The sequence below is a fragment of the Diadema antillarum genome, unplaced genomic scaffold (genome assembly GCF_040938485.1).
Source record: "Diadema antillarum isolate AM-2024a unplaced genomic scaffold, OU_Dant_1.0 scf00000049, whole genome shotgun sequence".
Taxonomy (NCBI): domain Eukaryota; kingdom Metazoa; phylum Echinodermata; class Echinoidea; order Diadematoida; family Diadematidae; genus Diadema; species Diadema antillarum.
Window position 1 is genome coordinate 3178204 of NW_027270938.1, and position 22453 is coordinate 3200656.

Genomic DNA, 22453 nt, shown 5'->3' on the forward strand with positions numbered 1-22453 from the left:
TCTTTCTTTACTTTGGGGTGGATTTATATGCCTCTGTTGGCTCAAAACAGAAAAGTATACAGAACAAGAGTAAACTTGGAGGGTATGGAATTGAGTAACTATTCAACAGACAGCGTGGGTAGGGCAAGATGATAGGAGGGATTTGCAAAAGCTTTGATATTATATCAACACAGCACTACGGTAGCTCGAAGAAGACAAACCTCGTAGTATTTCTTGGCGTAGTCCAGCACCAGCTTGTCAAACGTCTCCTTGTCCTTGTCCTCCACCATCTTGTCTCCGTAGACCCGGTCCACCTCATGCATCCAGAGGCGGGCAAAGTCCAAGGGTGACTTCAGCAGCTCTGGGGTAGAGTACAGCAGGCCCTGCAGGAATGGAAACAGTCCACTTTCAATTTCTGCTATGAGACAATATTCCTCTTAAAGGGATCGTATAGTTTTGCTTGAGACCTAATTTCAGGTTTCTAACATTTTTTGGTGAGATAATGAGAAACCTCTTATGAAATATGAAAGAGCATGTAGTTCTATGAGGAATTCAACTTTTATGTGATGAAAATTGGTTTTGAAATGGCTGAGATATCCAAAAAAGAGTGATTCTAATAAAGTGTGGGACCCACACTTTATTACAATCGCTTTGTTTTACTCTTTTTTTTGCTGTTTCAGTCATTCCAAACCCGATTTTCATCAAATAAACTTTGAATTCCTCTTAAAATGGTATGTTCTATACTACATCATAAATGTTTTCTTGGTATCTCGCAAAAAGTTAAAAGCCCAATTCTCATCTCCACCAATACTGTACCATCCCTTTAAACTACAAGCCATCATCAGGGCCATGTAAGAAACTGAATGCATCACACAGAATTGAAGCGATGCAGCACTTATGTCCTAAAGTGCTACAACACTATTAAAGGGACAATTGCAAACTAGCATTAAAACTAGCAAGAACAAAGGGCTTTTGGCAGTGCAAATTAGCAGCCTGTGGGTACATGCGAGGAATTTCCCATCAATCCGTTGTGTCTATGGATATCAAGTATAGCTTATACATGTTCACCCTAGTACTTCTTGATGTTGCAATTTGTGAAAACTATTGAAATTCAATTCTTATTGCTATTTTGAGAGTTGATAAGTGAGAAGGCACATCAGTGTAGGAAGAGGGAGAGAAGGAGGAAGGAAGGAGGAAAGATGGAAGGGAGGATAAGGAGAAGGATAAAAGAGTTGAGAGGGGGAGAGAAGTGAGAGACAAGTAAGGAGGATAGGTGAGGAAAGGGGAAAGAGAAAACGAAAGGAGGACAAATAGAGTGAAGTGTAAGTAGGGAAGGAAAAGAGTATGGAGGGAAGATGGAGGGACAGAAGATGGTAGGAGAGAAGGATGTGAGAGTGGAAATGGATAAATAGGCACAGGGAAGGAAAGGGATGGAAATCTATGAAGGGATAGAAGAAGGGGACAGATTGAATTCATATTCTTGCGAGCTGTGTAACTCACCTGGAAGATGTTGGAGAGATCTCGCAGGTTGAAGACGTAGTGGAACTTGATGGCGGTCGGCAGGAAGGTCTGGGCCACCTTCTTGTGGAGGTCGAGGGTCGCGGCCACGACGACCGAGGAGAGCTTCTGGATGGCGGTCGGGCAGCCAGCCATCTGCAGATGCTGGCTGAGGATGCTGCTGTAGATGGTGGAGAGAGCGTCCTGGCCGGGGAAACTCAGAGCGAAGACTGAGAAGTGACGCTGCACACACGCACGGAGGAAGAGAAAAGCAAAATAACAACATGAAGACTTGTATTCTTGCTTTGCTTTGCGTTGCTCTGTTTTGCCTCTCAACCATTCATATTTGTGTTGCCAAGGGCACCTTTTTAGCTACCTCGATGGTGCTTTTCCATTGGAAAAACAACTTTCAGTCCATAATATCATTCATAAACATGTATTTCAAAAGCTAAATAACATGCAAAAATAGTAATGCTACTTTTAAATGACTCTCTCACAAGGTTTGAATTTTCTGACCCTACATCACATATCTGAGCAATCCCGAAGGAAAGGTGACCTTCTCTTCACATAAAGATTTGTGGTATGCCTTCAAAGAGTTAGAAAATCACAGGATGGCAATCTACAGCCACTGACCTGCATCATATACATCCTGTCCCCACAAAGACATGCCATATCTACCACAAGTATGCATCTTCCTACAAAGCAAAAGTATGAAAGTCTCACCTGCAGCCTGGGGTTGATGGTGAAGCTACCGGCCGAGGGGTTCATGCAGGACACGTACTGGCACTTGTGGATCTCCTTCAGTGAGAGTTTGATGCGGTCGTACCAATGCTTGTAGTCCATGTGCTGCCTGATGAGGGTGTGGGGCTGCACGGTGCCATAGGTGTCCACCTTTTGGAGAACAAGAAAAGTGCAGATACCCGAGAGTTTACAGGAAGCACTTTTAAAGGTGAAAAGCAACAACAATCAACATATATACAAGCAAAGTAACTAGTGTCAGAGTTATATAGAAGATGCAGCCCCACAAACAGCATCAAAGATCTCTGGTTTGGCACTGATGTCAGAATGGTCTGGAAGAGTGTCAGTTATCAAACCTCAAGATGCATACGGAAAACTTATACCTCCTCTGAGACAGACAGTTGGAGATGCAGCATAGTGCAGTAGCCATACACGGGTAATTCCATGAAGTTGGGGCAGTGTCCATGTAGCATCGTGATATTTGAAAAATACATTTCAGCATAACTCAATATTAATTATGCTATACATTTATTATTTGTAGGCTTTACATTTGCATTGAGGCCACACATATTCCTGGAAATTTTGTGCCATTCAGACTCAATTTTGATGAAGTTATTAAACAATATGTAACGATGTCCTGTAGCATCGTGACATGTCCATGTAGCATCGTGATATTTTAAACTTTGGTCCTAAGGGACAAATTATGGCAATTAGCTTGACCAAAATTTGATGCAATATGCATATTTACTAGATTAGTCAGATAGCTACATATCTCAAATTTTCTGTACACAGTCTTAATTTTAAAAGAAAATTACAAAATGTATCACGATGCTACGCGGTGTCCTTTTTTGTGACATTTGGTGGACACAGCGTAGCATAGTGACACATTGTGTAATTTTCTTTTAAAATTAAGACTGTGTACAGAAAATTTGAGATATGTAGCTATCTGACTAATCTAGTAAATATGCATATTGCATCAAATTTTGGTCAAGCTAATTGCCATAATTTGTCCCTTAGGACCAAAGTTTAAAATATCACGATGCTACATGGACATGTCACGATGCTACAGGACATCGTTACATTTTTTTAAAATAACTTCATCAAAATTGAGTCTGAATGGCACAAAATTTCTGTGGAAAGGAGAGTTAAGATATTTAGCTATCTGACTAATCTAGTAATTATGCATATTATATCAAATTTTGGTCAAGCTAATTGCATTAATTTGTCTTTTAGGACCAGATTTTAACTATTACGATGCTACATGGACACGTCACGATGCTACAGGACACCGTTACATTTTTTTAAAATAACTTCATCAAAATTGAGTCTGAATGGCACAAAATTTCCAGGAAAATGTATGGTCTCAATACAAATGTAAAGCAGATAAACAATATATGTATAGCATAATTAGTATTGAGTTATGCTAAAATGTCACACTTTGTGCCCCAACTTCACGGAATTACCCACACGCAATAGGGGTGGTAGTTGCAGTACATGTGGTAGCAGTAGTAGTCATGGCAGTAGTGGTAGTATTAGTGAAAGCAAGAGAAATAGATGTAGTACTTAGCAGTGGAGGAAACGGTATTGTGGTGGTGGTGCTATTCTAAGCACCGTGGGACATTTCTGGCATCCCATATGACCACCAATTCTTTCCACAATAAACTCTTTGCTCCTTAATCAACGATCAAGACGGACAATCAATTAATTTTTGATGACCTTACATAAGCATATTTCTGTTTCCTATATTTCAAATGATTAAGATAGCTAGCTGTATCAGGAAGTATGAATTAAGATTGTTATATATCCTCTCTGCAAAGTAATCACAAAAAGCAAGTTACTCACTTCCGGCATGTTCATGTCATCAATGAAGTAGATGAGCTTCTTGGTTCCGGGAGGTCCATAGTTCCTACCAGCCTTCTTCTCCAGAGGTTTCTCAAGCACACCTGCACATCCATGCCAGAAAAAGCAGAGGAGATGGAAAGAGAAAAGATATAACATATGTAGTCCTCATATCATACCTCACCCTCTTGGAACCAGCACTGAAAAGTGTCAATGGTATAATGTACAAACTGGCTACAAATTGGATTCAAAGAGTTCAGCAAAAAGTCTGCAGAAGTGCATGACAGCACACACCTTGCCCTGCCATAGTTCTGACACTGCATTACACTCACACCTGTGCAAACCTTCATTATTATTACCTCCTCCAAGGGAGGAGGTTATGTTTTTGTAACCGATGGTTTGTTTGTTAGTTAGTTTGTCCTTGTGCAAAATAACTCAAAAAGCTGTGCACGGATTTGGATGAAACTTGCAGGAAAGGTTGAGAATGACAAAAGTAACAGATGATTAAATTTTGGTAGTGATCCGAGAATATTTGGGGAATTATGAAGGATTTTTTATATTTTGGCAGGTAGGGTCAATGAACTTGGGAGGTCAAGCTGCGCATTTTTGAGGTTTTCATACGCGCACTAAAGTGCGTGCTCCACTTTCTGCTAGGGCGAGGCGCGCCGTGCAGCGGAGGGTTTTTATGACGTAACAAAGGCTTCTATTTTGGGAAATCGGGCGATTTTTCAGCATGTATACTTATGGGTGGAAATCACTGATCTCTATGGAAAAGCCCAAAGAGCTTTTCCCAAGTGGTGGAGAGGAGAAAGATCTCTTTGGGAAGAGCAAGATCATCCGTGGAAAGTAGCTGCTTGGCGGAGGTCTGCGCTCTCAGAGTGCTTTTCTAGTTTATGTATAATCACAGATTACCCTATTGAGACCCGTTACGTAAGCACTGACTGAACTTCGTGCTGCCAAATCTGGGTATTTCTGGAACCGATGTGACAAAGAAAGCCTCAGTTTCATAAATCGCTACATTTATAAGATGGATTTTTTCTTTCTACAAGAGACAAATCCATAAAACTAAAACCATCTTTAAAAAAAAGAAGATTTAGTATGTAATGTGTTGAATCATCAGAAAGAAAGCTTCTTCACAGAATACCATTATGAAGAGAGTAATGATGACTCAAAAATTATTGTCATAATGCAAGAAATCTTAGAGAGCAGCTGAATGAAATCGTGAGTTAGCAGCTTTCAAGATGCGAGTGACATAAGTGCTTCTCTCTCTCTCTTAAAGGCATGGTATAGTATTGGTTGAGGTGAGGATTCAGCTTTTAACTTTTGTGCGAGATAGTTAGAAACCACCTTATGTATTGTTAGAGAGCATACCATTCTACAGGAATTCAAAGTTTATTTGATGAAAATCAATTTTGATACGGCTGAGATATCCTAAAACAGTAAGATAAACTCACGCTGCAACATCTCAGAGGTGGTGTAGTAGTTGAAGGGGACGTTGGCCACCATGCTGTCCTCCTCCAGGTTCATCAGCTTGTTGCCCACCAACACGCTCTTGCCCAGACCGGCATTACCCACCAGCATGACGGGGCGCCCCTTCTCCATGAGCAGGTCCGTGAAGAAGCGCACTCGGATGGTCTCGTTGGTGTGAACGAGCACGGCCTGTTACCATGACGATAATGATGATAATGAAGATAGTGAAAATGATGATGACATTGTTGTTGTTGTTGGTGATTATGATTACAATGATGATTCTGATAGTAATGATAATCATCATCATCAAAACGAATGCAACAACATAAACTACAACACCATCATAAATAATATAATGATATAGAACTATTAAAAAGGTATACCGGTATATCTCATCAAATTGAGTAATCAAAGGGAATTCTCCCCAAGAATAGATTTATGTATTTAGTGAATGCAGAAATAATAGAACACATGAGTGAAGCATGAGGAAAATTAGATAATCCTTTAAAGTTATGAATTCTAGACATTTTGATGAACTTCATGCGCTGCCATCATCAGATAAAAGGCTATATGAGGTGCATATGTGTGTTTCCTAGTTGTCTTTACTTTTGATAAATACATGATCACCCATTTTGAATAGACGACAGTATGACAGTTCTTCCATAAAGAATAAAGTCTGGCATCTCAAAGCAATGATAATAATGATGAACAGTGAATTCTAAGCCCCCATCACCTAAAATACAACAGCATAATACATCGAGATGAGTTATGTGATTGATGGGTAGATACCACTGAATCTTTCCAAGTTGGACAGAGTCCTTACCTGCAGGGGAATCTCTGGGTCCAGCTCAAACTTGGGCACCTTCTCACTCCAGGGGAGGAACTTCTTGGACTCGGGGTCGATGAAGTAGTCGAAGATGGTGCCCTGGTTGGGAAACTTGATGGTCTTGAACTCTGTGATCCACCACTTGCTAAATTCCACACGGTAGTCCACAAGCTGAAGTACACATAGGAGGAAAAAGTGTTCAGGTCGAATCATTTTAAAAGAGACGAAATGACATCACATACAGAGTTCAAAGTCGGTACATGCTGGTTATTTTATGTCGCTTTATTTTCACAAATTTCAGAGTCCATTTTGTATATGCCACATTAACAACATGCTAAAATACGGTCTCAGTTCGCACAAATGCAATGCATGCCATCTTCAGGGGGAGAGATTGCTAACTCTGCTCCTCTGAAATGGAGCACTACTAATTTTTCATTCTGCTGCTGCATTCTTCTATCAGTAATCAAAATCACTCATGAACTCTGTAGTGCAAGTCCGAATCGCATATTACTATTTTTGTGAAATATGTGGTGCATATAGTACCAGTCAAACTTGGATGAAAATCCTCTTTATCCGAGCATCATCCAGCATCCTAAAATGTTATTATTACAGCAAAGGAGGAAAATAATGCCTCTTCTGCCTATCTGACTCAATCTAATCATAATCTTGTATCCCACATCCATTTCTTGAAATCATATTGCTGATGAACAGAGTGGGGGATGGGTATTGGGGAAAAATGAAAGATCGCACTGCTTACGTTGGAATGATTTTCTGACAATTATTCAGAACATGAGGCATTGGTTATTCCACATGGATGGATCTCACCCATGTCATCAAAGCCCACAGGTTGCATAACAAGTAATCTCATTCAAAGGCAATAGAAAATAATTATACCAGTGTGGCTGGAGAGGTTAAGTTGCTGTGATTCACACTTTGTGAAGATCAACCCACCTGATCCTGGAACATGGATCCACCAAAGGCCCAGATGGAGGCAAAGATGAAGTAGAGTTCATAGAGCTCCTTGGGGCAGTCCGGTGGGGTGTTCTCTGGTGTCAGGAGGCACTCCAGCAGGTAGCACAACATCTGCACCATACTTTGCTCTGATGAGGCAGAATAATATCACATTCGTCCATTATAAAGTTTTACACCCGACATGACACTCATTTAGCCCCAAACTGGTATCTACACCACGCTTTGCTCTGGCGAGGCAGAATCGAATTACTTTTGTCTGTCATACATGTTTTGTACCCAGCATTGAACTCATTTGGCCAAAATCTGCAGAAAAGTTCTTAGATTCTGGTAAGCTCCTCAAAATCACAGCTGCACTGTTCACATAGAAAATTACAGTACTGAACATACTTCAGTGTCAACACTGCATGAGAAAACTTGTCATTAATCACTGTCTAATTCGTGAAATTCTTCCGTCATCGATGTAGGGCAATTTGTCAATCAGTTGCAATCACTTTCTATCTACACATTATCACCTTTCATCATTACACATACCATTTATCATGGTCAGTCTCCAATAAGACTTGGTAATTCTCGCTATCGCCAATGACGTAAAAAGTACCCGGATGTTGATTTAAGCGTCATTTACGGTGCATTATGGGATAGTCCGGTAGCAAAATCACTTCCGTTCGTACGCGCGTGATACGTGACTAATGCGATTTACACACACAACCGACTGTATTCTACGTGTACTTCCGGTTTTCTCGACTTGAATTACAGCTTTAATATGATTTGAAATTTCTCCATTCTTAAGAAATTGCTGTTACTACAACTATCGGTTGTTGCTGCGAAGCTGCCATGTGTTGTTCGCACGACAATAAATGAAAAAAATCTGCAGAAATAGGACCCTTACTGGCATGCGAGACGTGACGTGGCAGCGTGGGTGAAGTTTGCGGGTGACTCCACAGCGCAGTACGTGCACGCGCGATTTCTAGTAGTGGTAGTAGCACTAGGTACTAGTAGTAGACCTAGTACAGTGCCTACGTACATTGTACGTACGTGTACTTACTTGGAAGAAATTGCTTTGGAGACAGGATAAGTTCGAGATCACTGTTCGTTCCCGATTGTGTTCGCGACATTTCGACAGAGAACAAATAAAGAAAAAAGATGGGCATTCCATGACGATATACTGTATATCCAGGTGGGTGAATATTTTCCAGCATATTTTCAGCGTATGCAGAGATTACTGATCTGTGATGTACGCCGTACCGGTATGTGTTAGCTTATGCGCTGCGTGCAGTGAGTGGTGCATGCTAGCAAGAAAGGCCGGCCGCCGGCGGCGGGGACTACAGTGTACGAGTATGCATGACAGGCCTGGCCACTCGCTGGCTCGGGCAGTACAGCGGCCTACTGTACTAGTATCCGTGGTCGGCGCTGCGCTATAGGTAAGGTACACGTACGCGCACGCTAGCGTTGTGCAAATTATGCCCCGCGCCGGAAGTGCCCTTGCTACCAAGTGAACTAAATCTTGACGACAAAGCCACATCCGGGTACTTTTTACGTCATTGGCGATAGCGAGAATTGCTATTCTATCATTTGTTCAAAGCTGGTCCTTATTACTTGGCCCCTCACAAACGAAACTATGAACATACACCTTTTTCTCCTCTCTCCCTGTGTCATCCGAAACCTAACTTCATACGGGTCTGTCTCTGCTCAGAGATAATACAAGACGCTACTCCTGCTACATGCCCAATGGTTTAAGTTGTTCCTCCCACATAACTCACCTGGTATGGGGATGATCTTCTTGAAGCGGATGCGGAGGGTGTCCAGGAGGGTAGGCAGGTACTTGTCGAAGAGGATGGTCAGGTTGGCCCTCTCCGACTGCACCTCGCGCGTGTCAATCCAGCTCGTCACGATCCTGGCGGACGAGATCAACGCAAAAAGGACTCAATTGTTATCAAAGAAGCGAGGACAGACTAAAAAGCGGAAAAGATGCTACTATGATTTCACTCATGACGTGACAGAGAGAGGACAACAGACAGACAGATTGACACACTGACATACACACAAAGACATACGGATGGACAAGCGGACAAAGACAGGTTGGCAAAGAACATAGGATTATAATCCCAGAGTACATCTCTATTCTACCAACAAAGTTATCAAGCGTGGCATAATCTCCCCTAAAATTCTTGACAATACATTCAACATGCATGTTCAACTAGTGTAGTGAGACTGTCAAAGAGGTGGCAATTTAAAGGTATAGTTTACTTTTGGGAGCGGTGATTTAAAAAATGTTCAAGATATCACATTTGATGCATATGTGTAGATCAGCTGCATCACACAACATCCTACCATGTAAAAATTTTGCAATAAAGACTTAGATATAAGGAGATATCACTGTTTTTCTCTATAAACCATAACTGTAGACGGTTTAGTCTAGAAACATTTTTATTATAACTATTTTTCACACTTTGTATAATTAACAATACTTAACATTAATCATACTCCGGTTCAAACTTTTACATTGGTTTTTTTTTCTACCCCTAAGTCATATTTTAGAACTATTTTGAAGCACTAAAGCTGGGTTTTTCTTTCATCTGCAAATGGTAAATTATGCCTATAATGTACAGGATCTTGAGTATGTATAGGGAACGGGGTTGACTTACGGATTCCATCCCAGATCAGCAGGGTTGATGTAGAGGATACCTGCCCTTGACACTGTGGCCGGGGTGGCCGTCTTCAAGTGACTGATCTCAAACAACAAACGCATGGTTGGAGTGAGCGCGATACGCTCGTTACTGGCGAGTGTCAGCACCTACGTAGGGATAGAGCATGACATTTTGTATTCACACAAAGAGATCTTTTTGAGCTTACCTCTGTCCAGCATATTTGAAGTGCCGGCAAATTTCGCACGAACATCAGAGAGTATTAGTCATATGTTTATACCCTGCTACCAACCAAATATATATCTTGAGGCATACATCATGCTCTCTTGGCTTCTCTCTCTCCTTATACTAATCATGGCAAATTTATATTTCAAGGATCATAAAATTTTATGACAAAAATCACTGCACAGCACTAGAGGTGACATGTCTCAACAGCCAACTGCGCTACAGTTTACATACTAGTGGTTTTCAAGTCAAAAGAAATCTTTACTTGCTTATGTTCGTGGGTTTCGTCCAACCTAAAAGAAGATATTCTGGGGAAAATCATGATATTTAAAGTTGACTGAAAGCATGGCTTCATGAAAGGATCCAGCATGGATCTCAACTACTGGTCAATTAAATTGACATATGACAACACAGTTCTTGCTCCTTTTACTGAAAGTAGCAAAAAAAAAAACACTGAAAAGATTTTAAAATCTGTGGTCACATTTGTTCTAATCATTCCAATCTTATCCTGTTTGCCCTCTGAACTGAAGAAACCAAAAATCCTTTCACTAATCCACATTTCATGCAGAGAGGCGGACAATTGTAAATGATCCTGGAATCTACAAATAATATAGTTAACACCCTGCAAGCCATACCTTGTTGTCGTCCATGACAGTGTTGAGGGATTCAATCCACATGGGATCGATGTCGCCATCAAGTACGATCCACTTGGGGCCATCGTGCGTGATGTTGCTCATGTCACGCATGATCACAGAGAACAGACCTGTAGAAAATTTGAGGCAAATCAAAGTGAAAAAATATTGATACAACATGGCTATTAACTTATCGGCAATGACCGTATTTCAGTCAAATTACTGGGTAAGCATTGTTGAGGAACATAATGAAGTAGATGTGGAGTAGAGAACACCACTACTGACAAAAACATGCTAAACATGCACAAATGAAATACCAATCAAAAACTAAACCGTAAAATTATACCTGAGAAGTCAGTTTACTACTGCACTTGTGTCTATCAGAAAATATTTCAGCAACATACCGTATATGTGTATTAATTTTCTTAAATTAGAGCTACACCAAGAACATATCCATTGCATTTTGGCTCATTAAGACAGGGTAGGGGCAACTGCCATCAACATACCATCCTTCCACTCCCTGGTGGCCGGGTTGATGATTCCGAAGAGTTCATCGTTGGTCACTGCCTTGGGGTTGAGGTCATGCAGCACTGGTTTGCGCTTCATGTTGGCGTAGGTCTTGTTCAGCACCTTCAACACCTGCATGGAGGTTCACAGAGTAAATGTTAAGAGAAGGTTACATGAAGAAAGCAGTGAACATAAAATGTCGAAAATCTCTTTATCTCTTTACAGTTTCCAAAGTGTGTCTCAAAATAAATCCACATAACAGCTGAGCAAACTAGCATCAAGCGGAATAATTCCGTATGTAGAGTAAAATCAAAGCATAATGTGTTGACATTATTTGTACTCTCTGATTAGTAAGGGGAAATGGCTCCAGAAAAAGCAAACACACTCTAAACAAAGACCTTAATGTTGCAGATACCCTTTCATACTAAATTTCCCATGCAAAGAGGTCTGACCTCACAATATTTTTCTCCTGAATATGAAAGTGAATTGCAGTCAAGTGTTTTGGACAGAAATACAGCTGGCATATTCTAATCCCTCAAGTTATTTGTCAGGACACCTATAGGCTCACTGAATCACAATCCATTAGGACAAAAGTGATTTCTCATTTCAATAGATAACATATCACATCATACAGCAGATTGAATATCGAAAGAGCATTAACATGATACATTGTCTGCAGCATTAGTGTCTAACCCATTGGCGTTTTCAATTGAAGATGTTTCACAGTCAGGTTGAAGGATAAATCATTCAATATGGGGATAAAAAGAGAGAGGAAAGAGAGGTTAAGGGAGATGGATTAAAAGAGGTCACCTGACTCTTGCCCGTGCCAGCGTTGCCGATGACGAAGACGGAGTGACGGACAGCCAAGAGTTCCTCCAGCTGCACCACCTTGAGAACAAAGCTATCCTCAGCCTGGAGCTTGAGGTCAAGAGTGGACTGCTTGACCACCTTCTCAAGGTTCATGTCACGTCGGCGGGGCACGTCCAGGGCGGGGAAGAGGTCGCCGATCAGACCCATGAAGACAGGAAGATCGTCAGTGACGATCTTGGGGATGTTGAAGTCGCGGAGGGCCCTCATCAGCACCTGGTCCTCAGGACGCTGGGGGTCGCCACGCTTGAGTGAACCGGCCACCACGAGCACGGACTTGATGGCACGCAGACCCCAATCGTAGTGATCCTATTTTGCATCAAGGGATGGGAAAAGTTGTTATCCTACTGCACTTGACACATAAATCAATCATTTGGCAAGTAAATCAAGAACCCTTGATTTAGGACATTGTATCTTCCCCTTGCTCTCAACAATAAATGCATATCATATATGCAAACACGCCCTATAAAAATCATTGCAGCTCACTGAGACAGCAGAGTAGAACAACAGTAGCCAACTGCTACAGCATTTAACAAACTCTATGTGCCACTTAAAGGTCCAGTTTACCTTTGGGAGCAGTCATTTGAAAAATGTTCAAGATATCGCCTTTCATGCATATGTGTAGATCTGTTGTACCACAAAACACCCTCCCATATAAAAGTTTTGCAATAAAGCCTAAGATATAAGGAGATGTCAGTATTTTTCTCAATAAACCGTAACAGTATACGGTTTAGTCTGGAAACATTTTTATTATAACTATTGTTCACATTTTGTAGATTTAACAATACTTAGCATCGATTTTACTGATTCAAATTTTCACAGTGGTTGTTTCTATCCCTAACTCACATTTTAGAACTGTTTTAAAGCACTCATGCTGGGTTTTTGTTTCAGCTGCAAATGGTAAATTATGCCTTAAATCAAAATAAGAACATCATATGAAATGGGAACATTAAAGGAGCACTTCATCCACTAGTGATTAAGACATCTAAACAGGGACAAGCCCATCATTATAAACCCAACTAAAGCATATGCACTCAGTTAGGGGAAAAAAAAATGATTAAAAGTGAAAGCTAAAAACAGAGGAAAGGAAAAGTGTGTGATTATGATGATACTTGATACGTAGACTCCAGAGCTCAACAAATACAAGGGAGGACTAGAAACATGGGAAGGCTGTATGCCACTGACCTGCTTGGACAGCAGCTCCTTGCAGAGGGTGTAGAGGGTGATAAACTTCCTTGCCAGGAGACGGGCCTCCAGGAAACCCTCGGCCACCAACATGATCTCACAGATCAGCTCAAAGTCTGGCACCACCATAGCACATGGCCTACAGAGAGAGAAAGAGAAATATGTTTGCTGTAAAAATTCTCAGAACCATTGTGACCAACATATTAAGTAATTAATGTGCCAAAGACATAGTACGCACATACATTCTGCACATCATGATTGACTGGTGGATTGTTGTTTTGTTCTTTTATACTTCTTATGTTTAACCCCAAAAAAAAAGAAGAACAAGGAAATAGAACAATGCCCTTTGCTAACCTGAAGAGAGCCTTGAGGTTTTCCGGCAGCTCAGTCCGTCCTGCGTAGCCAGGATTCATGGTGATGAAGATACCGACGCTTGAGATGAGGGAGATCTCCTCCCCAAGGAAGTTGAATCGCTCCTTTTTGTCTCTGATAGCATCCTGCACAGATTTCACCTGGGAAGAAAACAAGATTAAGAAAAAGTGTGATAAATCAAACATACTTCTTGTGAAATGTCTCATACTGTGATTTCTAGCATCTGTACTACTCTTTTCTTATTTCTCTCTTCTTCGTAAATATTTCTCCTGCAAACAGCTCGTTTATCATCAAATGTTTTTTCTTGGGCTATAGGTAAGCCGAAGATGTGATATATGTATGCCAGAAGCTTATTTACATCCACTGTAAGGCATGTTTTCTAACGAATTGTACCCCATATCGGCCTAGTTTTGTTGTTGTGAAATTCATCGCCAAATGTTATTCTTGGGTTATAGGTAAGTGGAAGATGTGATAAATGTAAGCCAGAAGTTTATAAATATCCACCGTAGTGGTACATTTTCTAAGGAACTGCACCCCATACCAGCACAGTTTTGTTGTCGTGATAATGAAAATCATCAATATCATCACTATCATCATAATTATAATCTTATATAAAGAAAAAAAAATGGAACGACCTCAGATGGAAGGCACTCACCTGTACAGCAACCACTGACAAGACTTCCACGGAAATCCTGTTGAACTCATCAAAGCATCCCCAAGCACCAGTCTGGGCCAGACCCTTGTAGATGTTACCACAGGACTGTAAGGCAGAGAAGACAAGATGGGTGGGCTTAAACTTCTGACATTAATTTCCTCATTGTTTTGGGGTGTGTTTTATCTATTCTTGCTTGTTTGTTTGTCTGGAAAGTTTTAAGCAAAGCAAAATCAGTACTTTGGGATTGCATTAATTCAATTACAGTGGACTCTCATTATAATAAAGTCCTTAGGACAGGCAGTTTTCTTTCGTTACATCAAAATTTCATTATAACCGAACAAATTGACAATACAAAACACAGAGCTGATAATGTTGCAGCCTAAATTTTTAATTTGTTATAACCACAATGTCGTTATAACCATGTTCGTTATAACGGGAGTGCGCTGCATTTTCTTATCGTACAGCATATCTCGAACAATTTAGTAGAAGGTCATTTTTTTTTTTTTTTTGATTGAAGATGAGAACAACTGAGAGAGAGAAAGGTGGTGTCTAATGGCTCTTTGGGTACCTTGTAGTCCATCTGCTCAGAGCAGTTGAAGACGTACACCATGATGCCGAGGGCACGTCCCAGATCCTTGGTGGTCTCTGTCTTCCCTGTTCCGGCTGGACCAGCGGGGGCGCCGCTCATGACGAGATGGAGGGACTGCGTCAGAGTGATGTAGCATCTGTGGGTTGTTTTTTTAAGTCGATTTGGGGAGGAAAAAAACAAAACAAGAAAGAAATATCCATTACAATGGCTTTTCCTTTTCCTTCGTGGGTATTCTTGATTTCTTTTTAAAACTACGTACATGTATATGGGTGTAGGCAGGGGAGTGCATACTTTCCTTGCAGGAAGTAACATGCCATTCATCTTCCCATTCTGCATCATGCACGGTTTAATTGAGAAAATAAATAACTGGACAAAAATAAGATCATTAGCATCAGAGAGAGCTTTTACCTTAAATTGGAAAAGATTAAAATCAAACAAGGAAAAGCAGAAATTACGCGGTGCGTAATATATGTCCCCGCCGGAAGTAGGATTTTGTAGCAAAATGTGCAATATAGGTAAGAAATCAAGGTCAAAGGTCAAAGAAGTCAAAGGTCAAAATTCTGTGTAAAAGTTTTGAAGCCCTCACCTAGTGCCATCACATAAAGCAAACGGAATCAAAATCGGGTTAGAAATGGCGAAGGAGTAGCATTTTATAGCCAATGTACAATGCAGGTCAAAAATCAAGGTCAAAGGTCAAAGAAGGCAAAGGTCAAAATTCCGTGTAAAGTTTTGAAGCCCTCACCTAGTGCCATCACATAAAGCAAACGGAATCGAAATCGGGTTAGAAATGGCGAAGGAGTAGCATTTTGTAGCCAATGTACAATACAGGTCAAAAATCAAGGTCAAAGGTCAAAGAAGGCAAAGGTCAAAATTCTGTGTACAAATTTTGAAGCCCTCACCTAGTGCCATCACATAAAGCAAACGGAATCGAAATCGGGTTAGAAATGGCGGAGTAGCATTTTGTAGCAAAATGTACAATATAGGTCAAAAATCAAGGTCAAAGGTCAAAGAAGGCAAAGGTCAAAATTCTGTGTAGAAGTTTTGAAGCCCTCACCTAGTGCCATCACATAAAGCAAACGGAATCGAAATCGGGTTAGAAATGGCGAAGGAGTAGCATTTTGTAGCAAAATGTACAATATAGGTCAAAAATCAAGGTCAAAGGTCAAAGAAGTCAAAGGTCAAAATTCTGTGTAGAAGTTTTGAAGCCCTCACCTAGTGCCATCATATAAAGCAAACGGAATCGAAATCGGGTTAGAAATGGCGAAGGAGTAGCATTTTGTAGCAAAATGTACAATATAGGTCAAAGGTCAAGGTCAAAGGTCACGACTGAAATTCTGTGTAGAAGTTTCAAAGCTCCCATGTAGTGCTATCATATAAAGCAAACAGAATCAAAATTGGCTCATAAATGACAGAGAAGTAGCAAATTGAAGATTTTGATCACACACGGACACACACACGGACACACGGACGGACGGACGGACACACGGACGGACGGACGGACGGACGGACACACGGACACACACACGTACGGAGCCCGTTTCATAGTCCCCTGCTCGAACTCGTTCGGCGGGGACAACAAACAAACAAACCTACCCACATGCCTGAACACAGCAAAAAAAAAAAAAAAAAAGAGAGAGAGAGAGAAAAAGAGAGAAGAACAAAAGAGGACAAAACTAGGTACATTCTGGACTTATTCTAAACCGGAATTAGGCATGGAATATATCATATACATGTGTACCTGTCAGTCAGTGGAGTGATGACAAGACGAGGCGTGTTTCCCAGGTACTCATAGGAGTACTTGAACTGGGCATCACAGATGTTGGCAAAGCAGTGCTTGTCGTCGTCAGACCAGCGATGGCGCAGCTGGCACAGCCACTGGAAGGCCTGGGCGTTGTCCACCTTCTTCATGACCATCATGGCCACCACGTCACGGGCGTGCACATCGATGGTGCAGATGGTCATGATCTTTTGGCGGTCACCCTTGGAGAGCTGGCCGATCAGGAGACCAATCAGCGCGTTCAGCTGCTGGATCTGTGGATTGGAATACAGAAGAAATTTTTGGCTTGTTGGGAGAAGAAACAGTTTCCAGTACAGTTACAGTTACAGCTACAGTTAGAGTATCTGTATTTATCATCAAATTGGGTCCATTATGAACAAGACAAGGCCTTTAAATCATATATCATCACTGCAATTAGGATTAGAGGACAGGAGAAGCTCCCAAGTTAAGCATTTAACCCTAACTAGGCCGGGCTATTTAGGTGGTTGTAGTTGATAGAGCCGGGGGGGGGGGGGGGGCCTCCCAGGCCCACCCCTCCAGATCTATCTCGGCCGTCGACCGCGCGATCGCGACGAAAATTGGCACACACATTGCCTATGATGTAATCTAAAATACCATGAAGTTAATTTTTCAAAAAAAAATCATCATTTATGCTAAATTATGCTAATGTATGCATGATGATGCATAAAATCAAACTATTTGGTATAAATCACACAAAAAAAAAGCTCAAAACAGGCACATTTTTTGTGCAAATATTCTTTTTAGTATCCTTAGCAAATGTAATTAAAAAAAAGTGATATCAGAAAAAATTCTTAAGTATTTTATTGTTTTTTTGAATTTCTTATGTATTTCTGTGTTTTTTCGACTTTATGTTTTTCATTGTTTTTTTGATGAAATTTGTCCGCGACATCGCTCCGAACAAGAAAACATGATATTCATTGATTTTAATCATTAAAACACCAAAATAATCCTGCTTTTATGAAATTTGCCAGTAAGCACAGTTTGCATTGAAATTGTACACGAATTGACGTTTTTGAGCAATTTTTGGTCTGACATGCATGTACATATTTATGCGTAACTTCGGAACCGCGCGCCCGGGCGTCGCAAATTTGGTGTCAAAAGATGCGGGAGACTTGAAAGAAAAAAGTCATGAAACGTAGCGGTGATAGCTTTTTGCGATTGCGATACATCGCGCGGAACGTCGGCCTAGTTAGGGTTAAGACAACAAGAGTTCTTTGTGTAATCTCTGTAACTCACTAGTAATATCACCTCGAGTTCATTATGTTCATTGCTTATCATCATGACCCTTTATCATGACTTACAGAAATAGTCATAAGATAAAACTCTTACAAAAAATGGTCATTTGTCCCAAAAGCAGTGGAAGTACATAACTAGTAGGTAGAGAACACAGGATGAGAATTGATTGAATAACAAATGATCATTATCTCTAACTTATTTGTTTGTTTGCACAGCTATAAACAATGACAGGAAATTATGAATGAGAGGTTACAATGTTCACACTAATAGTTTGAAAGCAAACAGTCCTGTCTGAGGAAAAGCGGCATACTATAACAACGAGAACACTCCCACTTTCTTACCTGCTTCTTGTTGTAATCCTTCATGGCATTCTCATGACCCTCCTCCAGCCGAGCAAAGGCGATGTTGACCTCCGTGGTCCACCAGACCTGGGTGGAGGCCAGAGCCACCTGGGCGGGGAAGTCATACAGCCACTGCTCGCGGGGCTTCTCCTCATATGACACCACAGCCTCGGAAAACTGGGAGCGCACGGTGGAGCGCATGGTGTCCATGACACGGTTCAGCCACACCTCAACCTGGGTCAGAAGTAAATGGAAAAGAGTTAGCATCAAGTAAAAATGTTTTTCTTGTCATACATAAGGCAAGATGAAGCTACTTGTTATGCCTAACTGAAGGAAAAGTCCTTGTCTGTGCATTGTGGCTCTGCATTTTGTGAAAATTCATAAACTTGATTGTGAAAAACTTCCCACCGCACTTTACCTATATCACTCTCAGTCATCAGATGATACAAAATGTTTGGGCATGATCATGTGTATGAATACAGCCGGCGCGATTGCAGATAAGTGCAATCTTTTATCAAATTGTATCATCTGGCTGTCAAAACAAACAAACAAACAAGCAGACAAAAAAAAAGAAACTTATTAACATGGGTAACATCTCTGTCAGTTATATGAAAAGTAGGAATAGATCTTGTGTCAGTGACAAGATATTAGTAGCCACCAAGCAGTCTTGTGTGTGTGTATATATATATATATATATATACATGTATATGAGAGGGTAGAGTAAGGTAGTTTAGCCTCTACATGCCCACTTACCTGTCCGTTGCATTCGCAGACCTTGTCGAAGTCCACGTACTCTCCTTCCTTGCTGTACATGCCGAGGGCCTCTTTTGTGTCGTTGCCCTCGTCGTCTTGCTTGAACTTCATCTTGGCCGTGTTGTCAAACAGCTTGGACAGATGGCGTTGGACCTGGACAAACACAGGCAGCGTGATTGATCACAAAGATTCATAACCATTCTTTTAAAATGTCTACAGCAAAAGAGCGAACTTATCAATACGGTGAATATTTCTTTCATTCTGCCCCAAAAAGTACAGATAATCACTATATATACACTTTGATGATTGTTTGAAAACATAAAAGCTTGTTTGAGCTCAGTAAAAATAAATCACATGACCGAGTTGTGGCATGTTTCATGATCTCGAAATGGCCCTCTCTCTTCACTCTTCAGAAGTAAATGGCAAGCGTACAATTTTTTTTCTTCTTTTATTTTTGTCAGGCACTAGCAACTTCACTTTGATCGTCTACCAATATTTTAGGAAGTAGGTTCTTGAAAAGGTTTCCAGCAATGAAGAGAAATGCTATCAAAATATATGCCATGCACACAACGCAAATAAAAGAGGAAATGATGCCTCCAGCAACACTTTGTGATGGAGGCATAAAAAGAATTGATAAATACAGTGGTGTGCGTTTGTCACATAACGGTCATCACACACACACACACACACACAAAAAGAAGATCATGAATCTTTAAAAAAAAAAAGGACTATTGCAATGAAAGATATTTGTTGATTTGCCGTTACAGTGACAGCTCTCTCTCTCACCAGGGATGGGTTGTTGCCATTGGACAAGATGTCCAGGAGATCGGCAGAGGAGACGAAGTAAAAGCGCGGGAAAGCCAACCTCTTGGTTTCGAGGTACTCAGCAAGAGCCTTCTCACAGACAACCAGGCTGAAGAAAGAGAATGAATATCATAAAAATTAATATAACCATTGAAATGATTTTACACATCTTACACAACATTGTAGAACTCACTGGGAATTCTCAAGTCCTGCTCTCATACTCTGCACACGTATGAAGTGAAGCACACCAAGAGTAATTGACCCACTGTGGACGATTCCCGAGTATACTCGATTAGAGTGTCTATGGGAAATGCGTGTTGTAGCAAAATCAGTCCGTCTTTCAACAGGTTAAGTTTGGTCATGGAAGGGAATGATTGCCAAAATGAAGAACATGAATTTGATGTAGAATGACTCAACATGATGGAATATCGCTGTACACTTCAATCCCAAAAAGATAAGAAGGACACTAAATGCAATGAACTGGCCTGTCTTCTGTTCTGGTTCTGTGCTCATAGCAAAGAAACCTCCTGTGAGATGGACTGTCATTAAAATGCCATGCTATTCCATTCCAAAACCTGATCCTGAACTTCTGCAAAAGCAATTCAGTTTCAAGCCCTTTAATTGTGGGGTTCGAAAGCCAAAGTCTCACCTGGACTGGATCGCCTCCAGCCGGTCAAAGAGTTTGGGTCTGTTGGTGGCTTCCACCACATTGGGGGTCTTCTCCATCTCAGCTGCCAGTTCCTGTTTGGAATGAGGAGCACAAATTGAACGCTTGAATCGGTGATAAACTCTTTAATACTTGTCAAAACAAAGCCACCTCGGTGCAAGGATAGATGATGGAAAGGTATGCCATATATTTCATGAATTTTGATGTTGCATTGTTGGACTGCAGCAGCCATGACTGCCGCTAAAAATACAGAATTAGTTTTCCATCAAAATAAATATATTCACATATCATCCTTGAGATAGACCTCATATGCCATCCTCCATTTCCAAAGGTTTTAATTGCTGAAATATTAGATAGGCAACATGTCATCTTCTTAATTGACGTACTGTTAAAGTGGAAATTTTCACACATTTTGCCCACATGAAACTAGCACAAAAATAACAAAAACATTTTTTTTAGCTTTTTATATGTACTACTTTGCATTTTGATTCCGCGAAATTGCTAACACATGAAATTCATCTAACCATGCTGAGCTCGAAAAGTAACTCAAGCAAAAATTTCCACTTTACAGTATTTGATATTGTGAATAGCAACTTTGAGCATAACACGGTGGAAAACCGCAATATGGTGTATTTATCTATGTATACTGCACCGTTACAAATCAAAGGCAAGGATAGAAACAACGTCTTGTTGAGGAAATGTATTACAGTTATGGGGGGGGGGGGAATAATCTCTCCAGGTTTTGGGCAAGACAAGAGATAGAAACTTGCCTTGAAGTCGCTGTCGATGCCGTCGAATCGCTTGGAGTCCTCGGGCAGCTGGTTGCGGATGTCCTCCGAGCCAATGAAGATGCTCTCGAGATGGGACCAGGTGCGCTGCACCTCGAACCAGATGCTGATGACGGAGTCCGTGGTGGACAGCTTCTTCTGCCACCCCGAGACCTCCTCCAGGAAGTGGGCAATGTGCTTGGAGGTCATCAAGTTTTGCAGTTGAACCTGTTCAGAGAGATTAATTATACAGAACCATAAGTTACCAGGACTGCTAACATTCATCCACCAATATCAGGATGATTCCAAAAGCAATCAGAGAAACATATGTACTTGCGCATTGCCTGCCACTTTATGCAAAATCAGATATCCCTGTACAATCCCATCCCAAAAAGAAAGGACACTAAACATATTGAACTGGTCCGTCTTCTGTTCTGCACTCTTGTCAAAGAGAACCTGTGACACAGATTGTGACCAAAATGCCATGCTAATTACAAAGCCTGATCCTGATTTATTGCAAAAGCAATTCAGTTCCTAGCTCTTTACTGGAAAAAAATGTCAAGGAATCAGGAAGGTTTTCATATTGTATTATCTACACATGAAGAAACATTGGAAGTTTTCAGGAAGTGTCCTGCAGAATCACAGAGCCTTTGCAGCTCTGCCATAACAACCAAGACTAGTAATTTATATCAAAAACACATTTTTAATTCCGTCTACCAGTGCAGATGTAATAAAATCCTGTCTGGGATTGAGGTTGCCAGCAATCTTGTCGACAAGGGAGAAAGAGGGAGGTGGTGACTGGGATCTGCAAATATGAGTAGAGGCATCTAGGCCAAAAAAATGAATAAAGCAAACAGTTTGTGGCATAATGATCTCTGTCCGTCATAAATTGCTGATAAATATGACTGGGATACACTTTTTCACAAAATTTGAACTTGATTCTTTCTCACTGAACTGCAGAAAATATGTCTCTTGGTTTGTCATTAATAGGGTACAGGCTTTTGGGGGCCTTTTCAGATTGAATAAATTCCACAAATTGTCGCAGTTTTACATATCAGTAAATCTCCTACAACGTACATATTGGGGATT

The 22453-nt window shown here is 40.9% G+C and overlaps 1 protein-coding gene across 1 annotated transcript in view; it reads right to left on the minus strand.

Moving 5' to 3' along the window:
• Positions 1-22453, minus strand: part of LOC139715528 (dynein beta chain, ciliary-like) — a 58155-nt gene that overhangs the window by 20104 nt on the left and 15598 nt on the right. Inside the window, 22 exon segments of the mRNA XM_071627095.1 lie at positions 201-362; positions 1480-1719; positions 2200-2367; positions 4057-4157; positions 5508-5712; positions 6347-6520; positions 7301-7449; positions 9082-9215; positions 9967-10115; positions 10827-10954; positions 11330-11462; positions 12141-12506; positions 13383-13521; positions 13737-13894; positions 14410-14514; positions 14978-15134; positions 16737-17029; positions 18374-18607; positions 19127-19279; positions 19913-20039; positions 20580-20671; positions 21368-21592. Coding sequence (XP_071483196.1) covers positions 201-362; positions 1480-1719; positions 2200-2367; positions 4057-4157; positions 5508-5712; positions 6347-6520; positions 7301-7449; positions 9082-9215; positions 9967-10115; positions 10827-10954; positions 11330-11462; positions 12141-12506; positions 13383-13521; positions 13737-13894; positions 14410-14514; positions 14978-15134; positions 16737-17029; positions 18374-18607; positions 19127-19279; positions 19913-20039; positions 20580-20671; positions 21368-21592 — 3792 coding nt within the window.